We start from the raw sequence: 18,378 nt of genomic DNA on the forward strand, positions 1-18,378 counted from the left end.
TGGGACGCCTGCTGCCGAGGGACAGGAGCCGCCAAAGACCACGCGTTGTGCAATGCCATTTACAGACGCCTGCAGCTGTGCAAACCCCAGGCGCAGCGTGGCCTGGCGCGGCCGGGGACGCACGGAGGCGCACTGGCTTCCACAGGCTGCACGGCCCCGTCAGGCCAGCACGGCTCGAGCGGCCAGGGGGGAAGCCCAGAGGAACGGGGCCGCAGCGCCAAGAACGCCAAGAACGCGGGCCCTGCCCCGCGCCGCCACGTGGGACCCCGGCCTCCTGGGCGCCCTGAGGCGCTGCCACGAGCCGCGACAATGTGGGGCCGGCTGCGGGCAGCTCCAGTGCGGGCCATGGCTGGCGCGGGGCCTCCACGGGTGCCGCCATCACGACCGCCAGGTCGCAGGGCCCCGCGCAGGGCGCCGAGCTGCGTGTCCTGCTGCGCAGCCTGTGCCGGTGCTGGGTGGCGGACAGATGTGGCCACGGGTTCCCAAGGCCCATGGTGCCCGTGCCCAGAGCCGCTCCCCGCGCCGCCCAGCGGTGAGGCCTCCTGCCCGGGCAGCTCCCCTGGAGCGCGCCCCTCTGCTGGCCCGGGCACGGGGGCGTAGCCCTCTGGATGAGCACCGAGGGTCGTGGGCAGCAGGCCCCGGGCAGGACAGAGGGCCAGGGCTCCCGCGGGCCCCGTCCCCCTGGGAAGCGGGGGCTTCTGCGAGCCCTTCCCTCGGGAGAAGTGGGACCAGGTGGGCGAGCGGCTTACCTGAACGCGGCAGCTGCTGATGGGGGAGAAGCCGTCGAAGCCGGGGACCCAGGAGATGAGCAGGCCGTGCGCGGAGCGGTTGAGGACGCCGACCTCGGCTGGCGGGGCGGGAATCCCTGCGCAAAGGACAGCACACCGGCAGTGACAGGCCGGAGGCGCCCACCGCACTCCAGCCCCAAGAGGCAGAAAACGCCCCGGGGTCTCCCCCAGGCCTGAGGCAAGTGTCCCGTGACATGGCTCTGCCTGGGCCAGGGGGCGCAGCGAGGCCCCCTGCCAGCCGGCGGGGTGGAGGACGCGGCTGGAGACCCGAGGAAGCCCGCGCATCTCCTGCACTGAGCTGGCGCCCGGCCCAGACGCTGGTCGGCTGCGGTGCCCTAGACGGGTGAGCGTGGGCCTGCCCTGGGGGAGCTCCCGGAACCCAGGGTGAGCGCTGGGTGCTGCAGGGGGAGGGGGGGAGGAAGGGAGAGAGGGAGGGAGGGAGCAAGCAAGAGAGGAGAGAACAAGTGCACGCAGCAGGTTCTGATCCAGCTCAGGGAGGGGTTCCGGGTGGGAGCAGCTTTCCCAGACAAGGAACAGTAAATCCTTCCAACAAAAGAACCATGGGGGGAGCAGAGGTGGCTCAAGCAGCTGGGCACCTGCCTCCCACATGGGAGGTCCTGGGTTCGGTTCCCAGTGTCTCCTAAAGAAGAAAAGCTGATGCAATGAGAAGATGCAGGGAAGTGGACTTGGCCCAGGGGATAGGGTGTTCGTCTACCACACAGGAGGTCCTCGGTTCAAACCCCGGGCCTCCTTGACCCGTGTGGAGCTGGCCCATGCACAGTGCTGATGCACACAAGGAGTGCTGTGCCACGCAGGGGTGTCCCCGCGTAGGGGAGCCCCATGCGCAAGGAGTGCGCCCTGTAAGGAGAGCCGCCCAGCGCGAAGGAAAGTGCAGCCTGCCCAGGAATGGCGCTGCACACACAGAGAGCTGACACAGCAAGATGACGCAGCAAAAAGAAACACAGATTACTGTGCCGCAGACAACAACAGAAGCGGACAAAGAAGAAGATGCAGCAAATAGACACAGAGAACAGACAATGGGGGGGGGGAGAGAATAAATAAATCTTTAAAAAAAAAGAAGATGCAACAAGCAGGTAATGAGCAGACAGATGAGGGAGCCATCTCAGGAGGAAAAAACAAACCAAAAAAACCCATGGAAAGTGGACCACTACTTCCGTGAGGATTTAAGAAGGATCTCAACTTGGGAGCTCTTACTTCTGTGTGTGAAAATTAAATTTTTAAATAGTAATAATTGTTTTACAATAAAAAAACATAACGGCTAACATTTTTGCATGCTTCCTACATGCCAGGCGCTTTGTGGACGCCACGTTTAGTCGTTACTGGCAGCGAGGCACTTTCGCCACCCGTCACTGAGGCAGAGAGGTCAACGGTCGCAGAGGCCACAGACCGTGAGCGCAATGCGGGCCTGGCCCCTGCGCTGCCTTGATCAGGACAGCAGCAGCTGGGGCCAGGGCGTCAGACGTGAGAGGCGGAGAGGGCGCCGGCCGGGCATGCTGCCCCTGGAAGCGCAGACCCGGCGCAGACGGGCTGAGGGGGAGGCCCATGGCGTGTGACAACGGGAGGGGCTGGGCCCTGGGCCCCCGCGGACAGCAGGGGCGAGTGGGGGGACTCGGCGTTTTGGGGGACGTCCTTCCTTACACCAATTACCCGTAGAGCTGCCCTAAAGTGTCCTTTCCAAATCAGAAAGGGATCACGTGTATGTAATAACAGATATCAGAAGAAAGGACGTGCGTTTAAAACAAATGAAAGCTAGAGGCGTGAGCTTTAGTTATAGGATTTAGGAAAAAGTCCTAGCTGAGATTCTGTGGGAAGCATAACATTAAAGAAGTGCTTCTCATTTTGCAGACTTTTACGTTGTGATACGTTTATAGTTTTTGAAAATGTCTCTATAAATTTACTCCCACTCCTGAGTTCCTGAAATTCTCAACATTTCCTCTGAAAATTGTAATGGGACTTGGAATGCAGGAAGGAAATTATACAGTTCCTCCGGCAATAGTTTTCAGTTTGCTCATTTTTTAAATTGTAATCAACGGCTAGAAAACACCCTTTAATCACCTCACCCACTTGATGTGCTGAAACTAAACATTGTCATCTTTTATGAGTAGAACTTCTAGAATTTCAAATCCCCTTCTGCATATTACCCAACCTTTAACTCATTATCTAACACTTGCTGCTTTTTCCGTGCATTGTTTCCCAAGGATAAACTAAGAAGGAACACGAATCCAATTTTCACTTCTCAGTAGCCAAACTGAGAACAAAGAGTAAGACATCAACTTTATTTGAACTTCTGAGCGGTTTTTCTTTTCGGAGTCCACACAGGGCCTGGCTTGGGAGGCCCGCCGGCCGGGCGCCCTGGAGCCCCAGTTGTCAGAAGTCCCCGCCGAGCAAGCCCGGCTGCTGTGGAGCAGCCCAGGGGAGCAAGGCACGGGCCGGCAGGAGCAAGGAGCGGGGACTGGGCATTGGAGAGCCCCACTGGCTCCCGCCGCAGGTGGCAGGCGGAGGAGACCCCAGGCTCCCCAGCGCAGGGCCCCAAGGCTGCCCCCACTGGAGGCGCCTCATGGGACGGGACCAGCTCGGGGTGGAGGACAGAGGGAAAGCAGGAGCCGAGCCCGCCAGGACGTCCAGCTCGTCTCCTGGGCCTCCAGAGGCCAGGCCGGCCGACGCTGGGCGACGATGGGTCGGGTGCTGCTGGGAGCGAGACCTCCAGTCTCACTTAACCACTCTGGGTGGGCTCTGGAACTACCCCCGTTTTACGAGGGAACAGAGGCCAGAGCGGCTAGGTGAGCTGACCACAGTCAGCACGGAAGTCATGGTAGAGGCCCAGACCCCCGGCCCCCAGCCCTGACCCCCACCCCAGTAGGTCCCCAGCCCCCAGCCCCAGGCCAGCTCTGGCCCAAGCCCCAGCCCTCCGCCCAGCTCTGGTCCCTGGCCCTTAGCCCCCAGCCCCGCAGCCCCCCAGCCCCGGTGTATCCAGCCCCAGCTCTGACCCCCAGCCCCAGCCCCAATCCCGGCCCCGGCCCCTGGCCCCCAGCAGGCCCCAGCCCCAGCCCCAGCCCTAGCCCCAGCCCCGGCCCTGGCACCCCCCGGCCCCGGGTCTGGCCCTCCAGTACCTTTGATGTTGACCTGCGCGTCCTTGGACACGGTCAGCCCCCGAGCATTGCGAGCCTCACAGCTGAACGTGGCAGGCTCAGTCAGACCTGGAGCGGAAGAGGGGCAGGCTGCGGTCACCAGGGCGCTGGTTTCTTTGGCTTTCCTTTAGTCTTGCCTTGAGTGACAAATGCAAAGTTGATTTGAAGATGTGCTGCAGAAGGAGAACTGCCCAGAGCCACCCAGACCCAGGAGAGCAGGGGCCGGGGCGGGGGTGCAGGCGGCCCTGCAGCTGGCCGGGCAGAGCCTCCCGGGCTTTAGCGCTGGGAGGAGACACAGGGTGGCTGCCCGGCCGTCAAGAAGGTGTTGGTGAGCTCGTCCAGTGAGCCCTGCGGCTTAGCCCCCGGCCACACCACGCCCCTACACAGGACCTTTCCTTTTTTTTCACTTTTAGGAGGAACGGGGATTGACCCTGTGACTGCAGACATGGGAAGCAGGTGTTCAACAGCAGGGGCAAAGCCATGCTTAAAACACTTCTGATGATCTGTTGGACGGATCCTTTCTAATGGTAAAAACTGGGGCATTATCACAAGTCACAGAGAACCCACCGCTGCCGAGGGATACGTCACTCATTTCAGAGGTCCGAAGGTGCCCTGTAAATAAACGTTAGTCGATCTGTTCATTTTTAACAGGAAGAGCGGTCGGGCGGGGGCTGAGACCCGCGAGCCTGTGGTCACGCCTGGCGTGGCCGTGCGTGGCCATGCGGGCGGGAAGGGCAGCTGCGCCTGCGCGTCTGCGAGGTCCCGGGCCGGGAACCACGGTTGAACAGTCGTTTCATCAACAGCTGGAACAAACCGGCCAAACCCAGACCTCACACTTCTCAAAAAAGTTAACTCAGACCGAAGGCCTAACTGTGAAATGCAAACTATAATATTTTTAGAAGGAAATATAGGAGAAAATCTACTTGACCTTGGGTTTGTTGATGAGTTTTTGATACATCACTAAAAGCATGGCCTAAGAAATAAAACTAAACTGGACTTTATTAAAATTAAAAATTACTGCTCTGCAAAAGATACTATTAATAGAATGAAAAGACTAGCTATAAACTGGAGAAAATATTTACAAAATACTTACCTGATAAAATAAAAAAATACCCAAAATCCACAATGAACTCTCAAAACTCAAAATAAGAAAACAAACACCCAATTAAAGAATGGGCAAAAAAGCTGGACACCTAATTCAAAAAAGATAGCTGGATGACAAATAAGCACATGCTTAATGTCATATGCCATTAGGGAAATGCAAATTAAAACGAGCTCCCACTACACCCCTCAATGCACACTGACAAGAACGCTCGCGCGTCGCTGAGAACGTGAAGTGGGACGGCCCTTGCCGGGCGCCCGGCAGCTTCTTACAAAGCCAAACAGCACTTCACATGTGGTCCAGCCACTGCTCTCCCACTGACGTGAAAACGTGCATCACACACACAGCTGCGCAGGGGTTAAAGCAGCTTTACTCACATCCCTTCAGACTGGAAGTAACCAAGGCGGCCTTTGATAGGTGAGTGGAGAAACCTGTGCAAGCGAACACTACTCAGGGAGAGAGAGGAAACTGCTATCACGCCACACGAGGAAGAGATGGACCTGAAAGGCCCTGAGCTCGGCGGAAGAAGCGGGTCTGAGAAGCTGCGTCTGCCCAATTCCACTCATTTGCCCTATGGGAAAGGTGGGACTCGAGAGGCAGCCAACAGACCAGTGACGGCCAGCGGAGGGGCGGGCGACAGGGCTGGCCAGGTGAGACGGGGTCTTCAGAGCTGTGGGACACCGTCCCATACTGCGCTGGGGAACACGTGACAACAGGCATTTGTCAAACCCGCAGAACTGTGCAGCCAAACAGCGACTCGTAATGTATGCGAGTGAAAAAAAACTCACTGAGGAGGCTGGGGACTCCGAGGACGGAAGGCAGAACATGATAAAAGAAGCTAATTGTATCACAAATGTACAAAACAGCGTCACTAAAGAAGTGGGAGGAATTGAGCTGCGTCAGTGACGCTGAGGACAAGGAGTGCCGCACTCAACCAGCGGGCACTGGGCATCTCCCCGGGCGTGGACTCAGCCCACGGCTGCTGGCACGCGAGCCGGAACTGAATATTTAGGTACATGGGAAAAGGAAAAAAAGATGAAGCAAATGGACGGCAGTGGTGGAGCTGGTTTTTCCTGTGGGAGTGGAGGTTACAGTTCCAAGAAGAGGCTTTTAAGCAAGGGCTCCTAGCCAGGGGTCCGTGAGCTTGGACGGAAATTCAAAAAAACAATCTTCTTGTGGGGACGTGCTGGGGTGGTGTGACCTCTTTATTACGTAGTCCATGGTCTAGCGTGGGCTCAGGAAGGGGTCCGTGGACGCAGAGGCCAGGGGGCCCGCGCTGGAGATGGCCGCCCGCACTCCCTGGCCACATGGACACGGCTGGCCCGTCTCAGTTCGCCCGTGCGGCCGGAACAGCAGGGTCGACCGTCTCCCAGGCCGGGGGCTGCAGCCAGACAGGGGGTCGGCAGGTCGAGGTGCGACGAGGTTCCCTGCAGCAGCGCCGGCCTCCGCCACGCGGCAGCACCCGTCCGTGTCCACCTGACTGTGCCCACACTTCCTCGCCCACGAGGTTCCAGGGGAAGGCCCCGACCAGCGCGGCCTCAGGACTAACGGCCGACGACGCCTTCAAGGTCCTGGGGCCAAGGGGCTCCCGGCAATGGGACCTGGGCAGGACCCGAACTCGTGTCCTGGGAGCATAGTGCAACCCATAGCAGTAATAAAGGCAGGTATCTAGAGAGATGTGTGCACACACCCAGGCTAGTGTACACACCCCTGGTCTGGTGTATACACCCCTGGGCTAGAGTATACATCCCTGGACTTGTGTATACACCTGTGGGCTAATACACACACCCCTGAGCTAATGTACACACCCTGGGCTGGTGGACACGCCTGTGAGCTGGTGTACACACCCTGAGCTAATATACACACCCTGGACTAATACACATACCCCTGAGCTAATACACACACCCCTGAGCTAATACACACACCCTGGGCTGGTGGACACGCCCAGATTTCCTTGCTCTGTCAGCAGACAGCACCTAGGAGCAGAGGTACCCACTGTACCAGCCAAGAGCACAGGTGTTAGTTTCTAAAACATTCTCCAATAAAAGGAACCAGGGCTTCTTGGGAATGGCTGACCTAGGACTGGGGCAGGAAACGCACAAGGTGAGCCCAGAGTGACACCAGTACCACACACACAACGGGAAATGCCAAAGGGATGCGAGAGCCAACTGCACGAGCTCCCGACGGCAAAGCTGGAGCAACCTGAGCAACAAAACAGGTGCTGGCTGGTAACAGAGGAGAAAGCAAATATCCCTGGTCCACGCTGGTAAAAGCAAGGGACTGCGTAAACACATAAGTGATGACAGCTCTCCCACGCTCCAGATGCCCCCCTGCTCTCTTACCTGCGTGGTTTACGTGGACACGGCGCCCTCGGGGGGGGCGACCGCACACCCTAAGTGGGGAGGTGTGTGACTTCCGTCCAGGGGGGACGCGAGGACGGCTTCCGAGAGCAGAGCCTCACGCTGGCCCGGCCAGGCGCCCAGCCGGCACCGCCAGCCACGGAGGCCCCCGCGCAGCAGTGAGAAGGGCTCCCCTCTGACCTTCCTCTCCCCAGCCAGGGTCACTTTGCAGGACACCTGACCAGTGTCCCTCCAGGCCACCAAAAACAAGGTCCGTCTGAGAAGCCGTCACAGCCGAGGGCCTCGGGAGACGTGATGACGGAACGTGACGGGGTCCTGGGTGGGGTCGCAGGACAGAAAAGGACGCTGGGGAAAGCGAAGGTCAGTTGAAGCGGGCTGGACGTCAGCTCAGCCAGTGTGATGGTGCCTCCGGTGAGGGAGGACACTAAGAGGGGAGCTGGTGTGGGGCTTGCGGGAACGCTCATGCTGTCTTCGCGGTTATTCTGTAAATCTAAAGCTACTCTAGATTGGAAAGGTTACTGGAAAAAGCACAGTCACGGATGTTAGCTGAACCTGGAAACTTCTCCGTCTCAGGCACACAGAAGCACGTACCACGAAACGGAGGCAGACCGCTGGGGAGCCACACGTCCTGCACACACACCCCTGTTCGCTTCGTAGCTGAAAAGTTTGTTTTTGTCTATTTCCATAGGAAACTTTCCATGTGATATTGTTAATTCAAAGCGTGTCAGTCATGGACTTATTAAATATTTTTAAAACGAAGATCAAGAAAAGCTGCTGCTGAAGCCCAGCCCGGCACGACCCAGGGAGCGCAGGCGCCGACACCTGCGGCAGGTGCAGCTCGGGGAAGAAACGCACCCTGACCCGCGAGCGCCGCGTCCCCCGAGGGGACAGGTGAGCACGCGCACGTTCCCACCCAGATGGCGGGCTGCCGTGTCTGCTGGGCTGACCCGGCGCAGGCTGCGAGGGGAAACGAAGCCCGCGTCGCCCGGGATTGTGCCGGGACCTGCCTTTCCTCCTGGCTGCACTGAGAAGTGGCAGGTGACCCAGGCTCTCATCACCAGGAGCGGCAGGTGACCACTGGCTCTTGTCACCAGGAGTGGCAGGTGACCACAGGCTCCCATCTTCCAGGAGAGGCAGGTGACCACAGGCTCCCATCTTCCAGGAAAGGCAGGTGACCACCGGCTCTCGTCACCAGGAGTGGCAGGTGACCACAGGCTCTCGTCTCCAGGAGCGGCAGGTGACCACAGGCTCCCATCTTCCAGGAGCGGCAGGTGACCACAGGCTCTCGTCTTCCAGGAGCGGCAGGTGACCACAGGCTCCCGTCTCCAGGAGCGGCAGGTGACCACAGGCTCTCGTCACCAGGAGCGGCAGGTGACCACAGGCTCTCGTCTTCCAGGAGCGGCAGGTGACCACAGGCTCTCATCACCAGGAGCGGCAGGTGACCACAGGCTCCCATCTTCCAGGAGTGGCAGGTGACCACAGGCTCTCGTCTTCCAGGAGCGGCAGGTGACCACAGGCTCCCGTCTCCAGGAGCGGCAGGTGAGCACAGGCTCTCGTCTCCAGGAGCGGCAGGTGACCACAGGCTCCCGTCTTCCAGGAGTGGCAGGTGACCACAGGCTCTCGTCTTCCAGGAGCGGCAGGTGACCACAGGCTCCCGTCTTCCAGGAGCGGCAGGTGACCACTGGCTCCCGTCTTCCAGGAAAGGCAGGTGACCACTGGCTCTCGTCTCCAGGAGCGGCAGGTGACCACTGGCTCTTGTCACCAGGAGTGGCAGGTGACCACAGGCTCCCATCTTCCAGGAAAGGCAGGTGACCACCGGCTCTCGTCTCCAGGACCAGGAGGGCCTCCCTCGGGCTGGAGGAAAATCCTCCACGGGCTGCGGCATTGAACTCTCCTGGCAACGTCAAGTGCTAAGAAGCAACTCCAGGTAGGAGCCGTCTCTGCACATTTCGGTCCCCTCTTCTCGAGGGAGAGAAGATGGTTACTGTTGTGTGCAGTAGCTTATAAAACCTTAATTTCACTGGGGGGAAGGATTTATTTCAGACCCGTTATTCACAATAGAGGGCCCCTGGTGCCCCTCCTACCTTCTGCTTGAACTCCTGCTGGAGAATTTTAAAAATACACGTGAACACCCACACATTCTCAGGTTTGCATCTAAACTGTTGGCATAATTTAAACAGATGCAAAGACTTCACCTGAAGGTGGGCTGCGGGTGGAGCTCGGTGGCTGAGCGCCTGCTCCCCGCACGAGGCTCTCATTCAGGCACTTGGAAGACCTCGACATTTTAAAGTAAAACTTCTGTAAAGGGTCCCGTGAACCACACATCCTTCAGGGACCCCAACCCACCTGCACCCCAGGCGGCCCTCCCGGCAGGTGGGCGTCCCACACCGTGACTTTTCTCCCCCACCCCCAAACCTCACCAACGGCACACGTTTGCGTTGGGAAGTCTTTGATCATTCCGTGATATGCCACTTGGCAACAAAAATAGACAAACACACTGAAATTGGAAAAAAATTTCCTTCTGAATTGGTTATCCTTACAACTACTATTAGGATATAACCAATCAAAGCAACACGTGTAATTCTTAAAAACACAAAGTAAAACTCGGTGGAAAGGCCCCTCTGCAGCCATGGGCACGGGAGGTCTCGGAATTGAAGGGAGCGCTGCTGCAGAGAATCTGGACTGCTGCGTCCACGGGGCGCTCTGGAGCTTTCTTACCCCCCAGACAGGGTATGATTCTCAAAGCGCGGTCCTGAGGCTGCTGGGGAGCCTTCTGGGGGATCCACCAGATCAAAACTTTAACACATTTGCCCTTTTTGCTCTCCTTCACTCATGGGTTTATGATGGAATTTTCCAGAATAATTTTCCAGTGTCTGTATCTCATGTGATGATAGCATCGGCCTGTCTGCCAATGGAATAACTGTTGGGGTATGCTGGTGCTTTAAAAGTTTTTCATTTTAATTTTCAATTGGGTAAACTTTGGTAGGTATAATTTGCATGAACAAAAGCTCTCTGGCCCTCAATAATCTTTTAAACCTGTAAAATGGTCTTGAGCCCAGAGCACTGGAGAGTATCTTCCTCTGGAACCTCTGCGATTCAGACAGGGAAGGAGGAGGTGAGGGAACGAGCCGGCGTGGCGCCTGACCGCGGGCCCCTTGCCGGGCCGACTGCAGGCGAGAAGGCAGACGCGGGCCGCGGCTCCAGAAGCTGCGCCTCCAAAGCCCCTGTGCGCCCGCGGCCGTCGCTCCCCACGCTCCTGTGTGCTGGTGGCAGCGTCACCTCCAGCCTACAGGCCACGGGCTCCACAAACTCGCAAAGCATGGCTCCTGTTTAGAAAATTCAACTTACTCGAAAGACACCGAACTCTACCAGCGAGCATGTCTGCACTGGAGCAGGCACCTGCAGGCTGAGAGCGGCCCTCGACCGCGACCGCTCGCGTCACACCCGCCAGGGGCTGTGCGCCCACTACAAAGCCCCGCCGCGCTGGACGCCGTCTGCTCTTCACCGGGCTCCTCCCCAGCTCTCCGCCCAGCGCAGGACAACTGGGTCCGCTGCGCTTTCGCCGTCCTGGGAGGTGAAAGGAGGCCGGAAAGGAGGCCAGTTCTCATGGGACGTGCTCTCACATTGAGCAGGAAGCTGTTCTCCCGCTTTGTTTCTTTTCAAAGTGCACACAAGGTCAGGAAAACAGTCTGTAGCAAATACTCTTGCAAAGTTGCCCTTGCCAACCAGTTCAAGGGCCAGGAAGCAGCCACTCTGCCCCAGTGGCTGTGCCCGCAGGCCGAGCGGCGTGAGCGGGGCCGGGGGCTGCTCTCCTCCTTCAACAGGAGAAGTCCAGTCAGCGGTGCCAGCTGTGGGCTTCTGAATGTCTCCAGGGAGGCCGGGCACCACTGTGCTGCTGACGGCAGCAGGTGCCCAGCTGAGCCCAGGGCTAAACCCAGCCCACAGGAAGAGCCTGCCCCTCTCGCTTCCTGCTCCCCCGCCACCAGGGGAACAATAACCAGCAGGGCGCTGGCGCCGAGGGCAATCCCGTGACCTTCCAGGACCGATGCCACCCTCGGTCTCTCCTGCACCCGCCCGCCTCCTCCTGAGCACAGGCAGCCCTCCCTTCCCCCGCCCCATCCCCGGGACGCGGCCCCTCTCGCTGGGGCCTCTGCTGGCTTGAAAAAGCCTGTGATACAAGATCTGAAACGTATTTTTAAGGAACACTCAGTAACAGGATGCCCCCTCGAGGGAAGGAGAACGGGAGTGGCCCGGGCTGCAGTTTCTGAGAGCAAAGGTGGCCGATGCTTGGCACTCGGTTAGGCAATCCCGTGGGCTAACGAGACAGACACTCACGCCTTCGGTTTGTCCTCGTGCCCATCCTTCTACCCAAGGAGGCAGCCAAAGAAAACTGCGGGGACTGAGCTTACTAACTAACCTGGAGCTCAGGTGACTGTCAACAAACCTTTCCCAAGGACTCAGCCCGTGCCCACGTGGTCTCTCTCCCTGGTAAACCAGAGGCTGCCCTCCGTCTCCAGGGAAGCAGGCCTGAAACATCACCTGAACCAGGAAGGAAGCTGCGAGCTGCCCTCGAAGGGGACCAGAGCTGTGGAAAAGCAGGCGAGGATGGGGCAGGGGGGTGGAGAGGGGCGGCGGCTTTAGGGGGGCCAGGGTGGCTCCCCAGCAATGCCTTCTGAGGAAAGGAGGAGGGGAGGCATGGGCGGAGCTGCAGCCGGGGAGGGGGCTCTGGCTGGGGTGAGGGGTGAGGGGGCTCTAGCCGGGGTGAGGGGGGAGGGCCCTCTGGCCGGGCCGGGAGGGGGCTCCGGCTGGGCAGGGAGGGGGCTCTGGCCGGGGTGAGGGGGAGCGGGGCTCCGGCCGGGGTGAGGCACAGCCTCCACGTTCTCTGCGGCGTGGCCGGGAACCTGAGCACAGCAGCGGGCTGAGGAGGACCGGCCTTCACAAGCAAGTCCTTCACTGCTCCAGACCCGCGGGGATCCCCGCCGGTATGAAAAGGGCCTGACTAGACCACGACGGCGAGGCTTGTCAGCCGAGGACTCACACATTGAGCCACAAGGCAATGAGGGCATTTTTCTGGGTCACAGAACTGCAATTCGGGGGCAGAGATTCAGGTGGAACCCCAGTCGTGTCCCATCTCGGCCCTTCCGGGCCAGGGCTTTTAAAGGAAAGGAGGAAAATCACCCACGGTGCTCGCGGCTGGACAGCCGGGTGCTCTAGCTGCCCCTCGGGTTAGAAAGCGGGCGGGGTGCACCCTGAGGTCTGGCAGGTGTGGATGCCCCAGGTGTGCAGGAACGTCTGGCTCCACCCCTCCCACCTGCAGCTGTGACATCGGCTCGAGCCCACACCAGTGTCCCCGTCCCGCTCTAAAGCTCTGAGCCACAGAAACTCTATTTTGCTTTCTTTCTTTTAACAGGTTCAAAGTACATCTTCATGCAAGGACACTGAGAATCATGTGCTAACTTACACAAATTCTAATTCTCATCATTACAAAGGACATGAAAAACTATACCCAAATAAACAGAACACAAACTAGCTTACCTGTTTTCTAAACATGGATTAAAATGTCAATGACTGTCTTTTAAAAATAAAACCAGAACCATCAGCACAAATCTACAAGTTAACAGAAACAGTGGCAAACAGAAAAAGTAGCTCACAAGGGGCAGTGAGTCACAACTGCTGCATCTACAGAGCAGCACAGAATGCAGCAGGTGGTCCCGTCCCAGAACCAAAGGCTTTACACCTTACTTCAGGACTGTCTCCCTCCTGCCACCCCTGGCCACATCCTCCCCAGCCCTCGCTCCTGGCTGTGACAGCTCTGCTGCCACCGCTACAATGGTGCCGTTTTGAAAAAGCTACAGAAGTGCCGTGTAACCCTTTGAGATTGGCTTTCTTCACTCAGAAAAACGCTCTAATTTAGACAGAGGCTGTTTTGCCCAAGTCTCTAAAGATAATTCTAAAGTCACCAAGGAAAAAAACCGTCACCAAGAGGGAAAAGTTCCTGACCTTTCTATTCATCAAGATGCTTGCCCCAAGCCATGCAAACAATCAGGGCTGTTTACCACTTCTCTACTGAGCCTCCTCTCGGTGGGAGGGAGCAGGGAAGTTTACTTCCGTGCAGTACAGGACTGTGTGGCCAGAGAGAGTGCTGATGCCTCAGGAGATTTCCTAAGTCCCCCTTGTGACTTCTTGCCGCTTCATTTCCACATATCAGCGAATTTTCCAGTTCTTCCTCTCTTGTTGGTTTCTAGCTTCATTCCACTGTGGTCAGAGAAGATACATTGTACGGATTCAGTATTTTTTTAATGTATTGAGACTTGCACTTTGACCGAGCCCACGGCCCATCCTGGAGAAGGACCCGGCACACTAGGGACGACGGCGTCCCTGCTGCAGAGTGGGTGCTCCAGGGCAGCCCGCGGGCCGCTGGCCTCAAGTCCTCTACCCGCCCACCTGTACCGATGTCTGGACGTTCTACCCGTGTTGACAGTGCTCTCACGAAGGCTCCAACCTCAACGCTGAGCCATCGACTTCTCCCTTCAGATCTGTCAAAATTTGCTTCGTATGTTCTGGGGTTCTGCTGTTAGAAACATACATTAATAGTTGTCCATATTCTCTTGTTGAATTGACCCCTAGAATTTGGAACTGGCAGAAAGAAGAATCAGTGAACTCGAAGACAAGACAATTGAAATGATTTGGGTTGAGGCACAGAAAGGGAAAAAAATGGGGAAAAATGGGAAAAGAGCCAAAAAAAGACCCGTGGGACCCATCAGGCATCTGATTTACTAATTGTGGGAGTCCTAGAAGAAGGGGCAGAAGGAGCATTCAAAGAAACAATGGCAAAAAAGCCTCAAATTTAATGAAAGACACAAATGTACACATTCAAGGAGCCCAACAAGCCCCAAACAGGACAAACTCAAGGAGAGCCACACCAGGTCACAGCACCCACTGTCAAACGCCTCAAATAAACAGAGAAAGAAAGAAAAGCAGCGTGTTGCGTTCATGGGAGTCCAGTAAGATTTAAGTGTCACTGTTTTCTTTAGAAACCATGGAAGCAAGATGGCAAAAGGATGAAAATTTAAAGTGCTGAAAAACTGTCAAACAAGAATTTTACACACAATGAGACTGTCTTTCAAAAATGAGGGAGGGATGAAGACATTTCCAGGTAACAAAAGCCGAGGGAGTCCCTAGCACTGGCCCTGCCCTACAAGTAGCGCCAAAGGGAGTTCTTCAGACTGAAAGGACAGGACACCAGACGTGGATCGAAGAGGCATAAAGAGGTAAAGACCACAGTAAAGGGAGCCATATGAATAACTGCAGATGCCCATACGATTGTAGTTTTTTGGGTATGTAACTACACTTTTTACTTCTTACAGATTCTAAAATGCAAATGTATAAAAAGGAATAATAAATTTATGGTTTTGGACATAGAATGTATAAAGATGTAATTTGTAACAACAAAAAAGTTGGGGGGGGCATGGATGTGGTTCAAGCGGTGGAGCTCCTGCCTACCACACGGGAGGTCCTGGGTTTGGTTTCTTGTGCCTCCTAAAAAAGACAAGCAAGACAGCAAGTTGACGCAATGGGCTGGTGCAGGGAGCTGACACAATGAGGAGACACAATGAGGAAATACAATGAGAGACACAACAAGCAGGGAGCGGATGTGGCTCAAGTGATTGGGTGCCTCCCTTCCACATGGGAGGTCCTGGGTTAGGGTCCCAGTGCCTCCTAAAAAGAAAATGAGCAGACACAGAGAGCACACAACAACAGACACAGAAAGCAGATAGTGAGTGCAAACAATGAGGGGGGGAGAAATAAGTTAAGTCCTTTAAAAAAAAAAGTAGGGGGATAAAGGAGTATAGCAACAATGTCTGTGCAGGCTAAAGTTGGTATCAAACGGAAAAAGGTTGTTATTAGATTAGGGTGTTAAATTTTAACCACATGGTAACCACAAAGAAAATACCTGAAAAGTATGTACAGAAGGAAATGAGTAGGTACTAAAAATGGTACACTACAAAATCCCAAATAAATAACATAATAAAAACAAATAACAGAAGAATTGAGGGATAGAAAATGTGTAAGACTTCTAAAGACCAAATAGTAAAATAGCAGAAGAAAGCCCTGCATTATCAGTAATTACTTTTAAAAAAATTTTTATGGCCCAAAACATACATTTAGAACTAGCCGCGGGACTGATCCCAGTCTTGCTGGCCACACCCAGAGCATCGCTGTCAGCAGCCAGTCGGGCCTTTGCCTCCTTCGCTCCATCAGCCTCATCAGGGTTGACCTTGGCACCGCCGTGTCACGGAGCGCCTTCACGGCCTGTCTGCTCTGGTGCTGCTGGCCCTGGCGTCCACCACGGACACACGTGAGTGTTGTCTTCCGTCTTCTTCACGGCCGGCTCAGGGTCGGGGGAGCTTGATGATGGTCCAGCGGTCAAGCTCGTTTCCCTGGGGGCGCTTTTCCGAGGATCCGTGGCTGTCTCCTGAGCCGCAGCGTCCGAGGCCCCGGAAGGGGGTGACCTGCGGCTCTTCTTTTACTGCGCGGCCGTGCACGCCTTCCAGGGCTGCCGCTTTCAAAGCTTTTGCTTTGGCTTTGGTTTTGGGAAGGGCAGGCGCTTCCTTCTTGGCTTTTGGCACCATCTTCATGAAAAGGAATAATTAAAGTAAATGGATTAAACTCTCCAATTAAAAGATAGAGACTGGCAGAATGGTTTAAAAAAAAAGCATGACCCAACTATATGCTGTTCACAAGAAACTCACCTGAAATTCAAACACACGAGTGGGTGAAAGTAAAAGGATGGGAAAAAATACAACAAGCAACTAGTAACCAAGAGAGAGCTGGAGCAGCTATACTACTATCAGATAAAATAGGCTTTAAGTAAAAAACTATTATGAGGGACAAAGACTGCCACTCTAAACTGATTTTTTATTTTTTAGGGAATTTTTCATTTCAGTGATTATAGTTTTCAACTCTAGCATTTGTTTGGTTCCTTTATTGAAATTCTCATATTGTTCATTCATCATTTTCCTGATTTCTTTAGTTGTTTCTCTGTTTTCCTTTGTATCTTCAGCATTCTAAGAATCATTTTTCAAGTCTTTGTCTGGAATGTCCAAAGTCTGGTCTTCTTCATTGATGGTTTCTGGATTTTTATTTTGTTCTTTTGTATGGACCATCACTTCCTGTTTCTTTTTTGTTTTGTAATGTTTTTGTTGCACGCTGTACATTTTAATATTTCAATGTGTTAACTCTGGGGTTTAATCCCTAAGCTGCCTGTTTCTTAAGTTTGCATCCAGTTATTTGATAAGAATGAGATTTCCTTGACTGCCAATAGCTAACAAAAACAAACCAATGCAAAGATCACTTTTCACAGTCTTTGCAAATCGGCTCAGCCTTGGCTGGTGCTCCCTGAGAGCTGAGCCCTCCTGACACCATAGCCCAAGGCCAGCGTGAGGTGCGGGGCGCTCTCCATGTTCCTGAGCCTACTCCTTGTCCTGCCTTAGCAGTTGCCCATTTCCAGGAATTCCAGCGTCCCCCCACTCCCTGGGAAGCGGACTTTCTCTCTGCTCCCGGGTGCTCTACTGCATGACTTAAAGCAGATAGTCCTTTGTCCAGACCCTTTGACTTACCTCTTACACGCTTTGGCCATCTTCACAAGACCGGAAAGGGGCTGGGAGGGAGGGAACTGACCGCCGGGGCTGGTCCCCACCAGAAAGGGCGCGTAGGCTGGAGGGGGCGCTGGCTAGAGGGGGCACGGGCTGGAGGGGACGCAGGCTGGAGGGGGCACACGGGCTGGAGGGGGCGCTGGCTGGAGGGGGCGCAGGCTGGAGGGGGCGCAGGCTGGAGGGGGCGCTGGCTAGAGGGGGCACGGGCTGGAGGGGACGCAGGCTGGAGGGGGCACACGGGCTGGAGGGGACGCAGGCTGGAGGGGGCACACGGGCTGGAGGGGGCGCAGGCTGGAGGGGGCGCAGGCTGGAGGGGGCGCTGGCTAGAGGGGGCACGGGCTGGAGGGGACGCAGGCTGGAGGGGGCACACGGGCTGGAGGGGGCGCTGGCTGGAGAGGGCGCTGACTAGAGAGGGCGCGGGCTGGAGGGGGCGCGGGCTGGAGGGGGCGCTGGCAGTTGGCTTTGGCCACTATTGTTTGAGGGTTTTACAGAGTGTACGTATTCACATGCTTTTTGTGGAATAAAAAGGCTGAACACTAATCTGCATATATATTGTAACCCTAATTTAAAGGAAAAACCACACATATATATATACACATAGGAAAAGAATGAAAGGAAACAGTGTATTCACTGTCAAGGTAAATGGGTACTGGGATGTAAATAAACTATTCTGAGTTTTCTACAGCTTTATTAATGTAAAATAACTTCATGATTATTATGAATAAAGGCTTTTTAAAACTTTACATTTTGAATTTATAGATTCACAGAAAATCACAAAGAAAGGTACAGGGAGGCCCCAGGACCCTCCACTCTGCCTCCCCAAGGAGGCCACCTGCACAACTGCAGGAAAACACCAAATCCAGGAAACTGACAGTGGCACAATCCACAGAGCTTATTCTGATTTCACCAGTTACAGTGCTCTCATGAGCATGTTTCTAAGCAATTCTATCACATGTGCAGTAACTTCACAAAATTACCACCACAAGAAGGGTTGCTTTTAAAAGCATGCTACTGGGCTATGCAACTGCTCAGTTCCTATTTTACTTGTCTATCAAAGAAAAAAATCTTCAAGTTAAAAAAAGTAAAACATAAATTGTAAAGAACTTGAAACCCCAAATAGGTGGCTGCTGGAAGTGTCTATCTGGCTATTCAAAAATAAATCAGGACTTGCTGAGATGAACTACAGGTGTAAGTAATTCTGAGAAAATACACAGAAGAGAAAAAATGCTACAAAGAGACAGATTTTGTCCCTGTTTTCATAAAGGAGATGGCACTGATTCTGGTAAGCAGAGAAGAATTAAGTGTGATGGCACTCAACAGCCA

General features: G+C 55.2%; 1 protein-coding gene across 1 annotated transcript in view; it reads right to left on the reverse strand.

Moving 5' to 3' along the window:
- MERTK (MER proto-oncogene, tyrosine kinase) overlaps positions 1 to 18,378 on the reverse strand; it is a 90,078-nt gene that overhangs the window by 42,808 nt on the left and 28,892 nt on the right. The window contains exons 5-6 of the mRNA XM_058278072.2: positions 3,920 to 4,006; positions 750 to 865 (exon numbers count right to left, since the gene is read on the reverse strand). Of these exons, the coding sequence (XP_058134055.1) occupies positions 750 to 865; positions 3,920 to 4,006 (203 nt within the window). The remainder of the gene's footprint in view (positions 1 to 749; positions 866 to 3,919; positions 4,007 to 18,378) is intronic.

The sequence above is a fragment of the Dasypus novemcinctus genome, chromosome 17 (assembly GCF_030445035.2).
Source record: "Dasypus novemcinctus isolate mDasNov1 chromosome 17, mDasNov1.1.hap2, whole genome shotgun sequence".
NCBI classification, from domain to species: domain Eukaryota; kingdom Metazoa; phylum Chordata; class Mammalia; order Cingulata; family Dasypodidae; genus Dasypus; species Dasypus novemcinctus.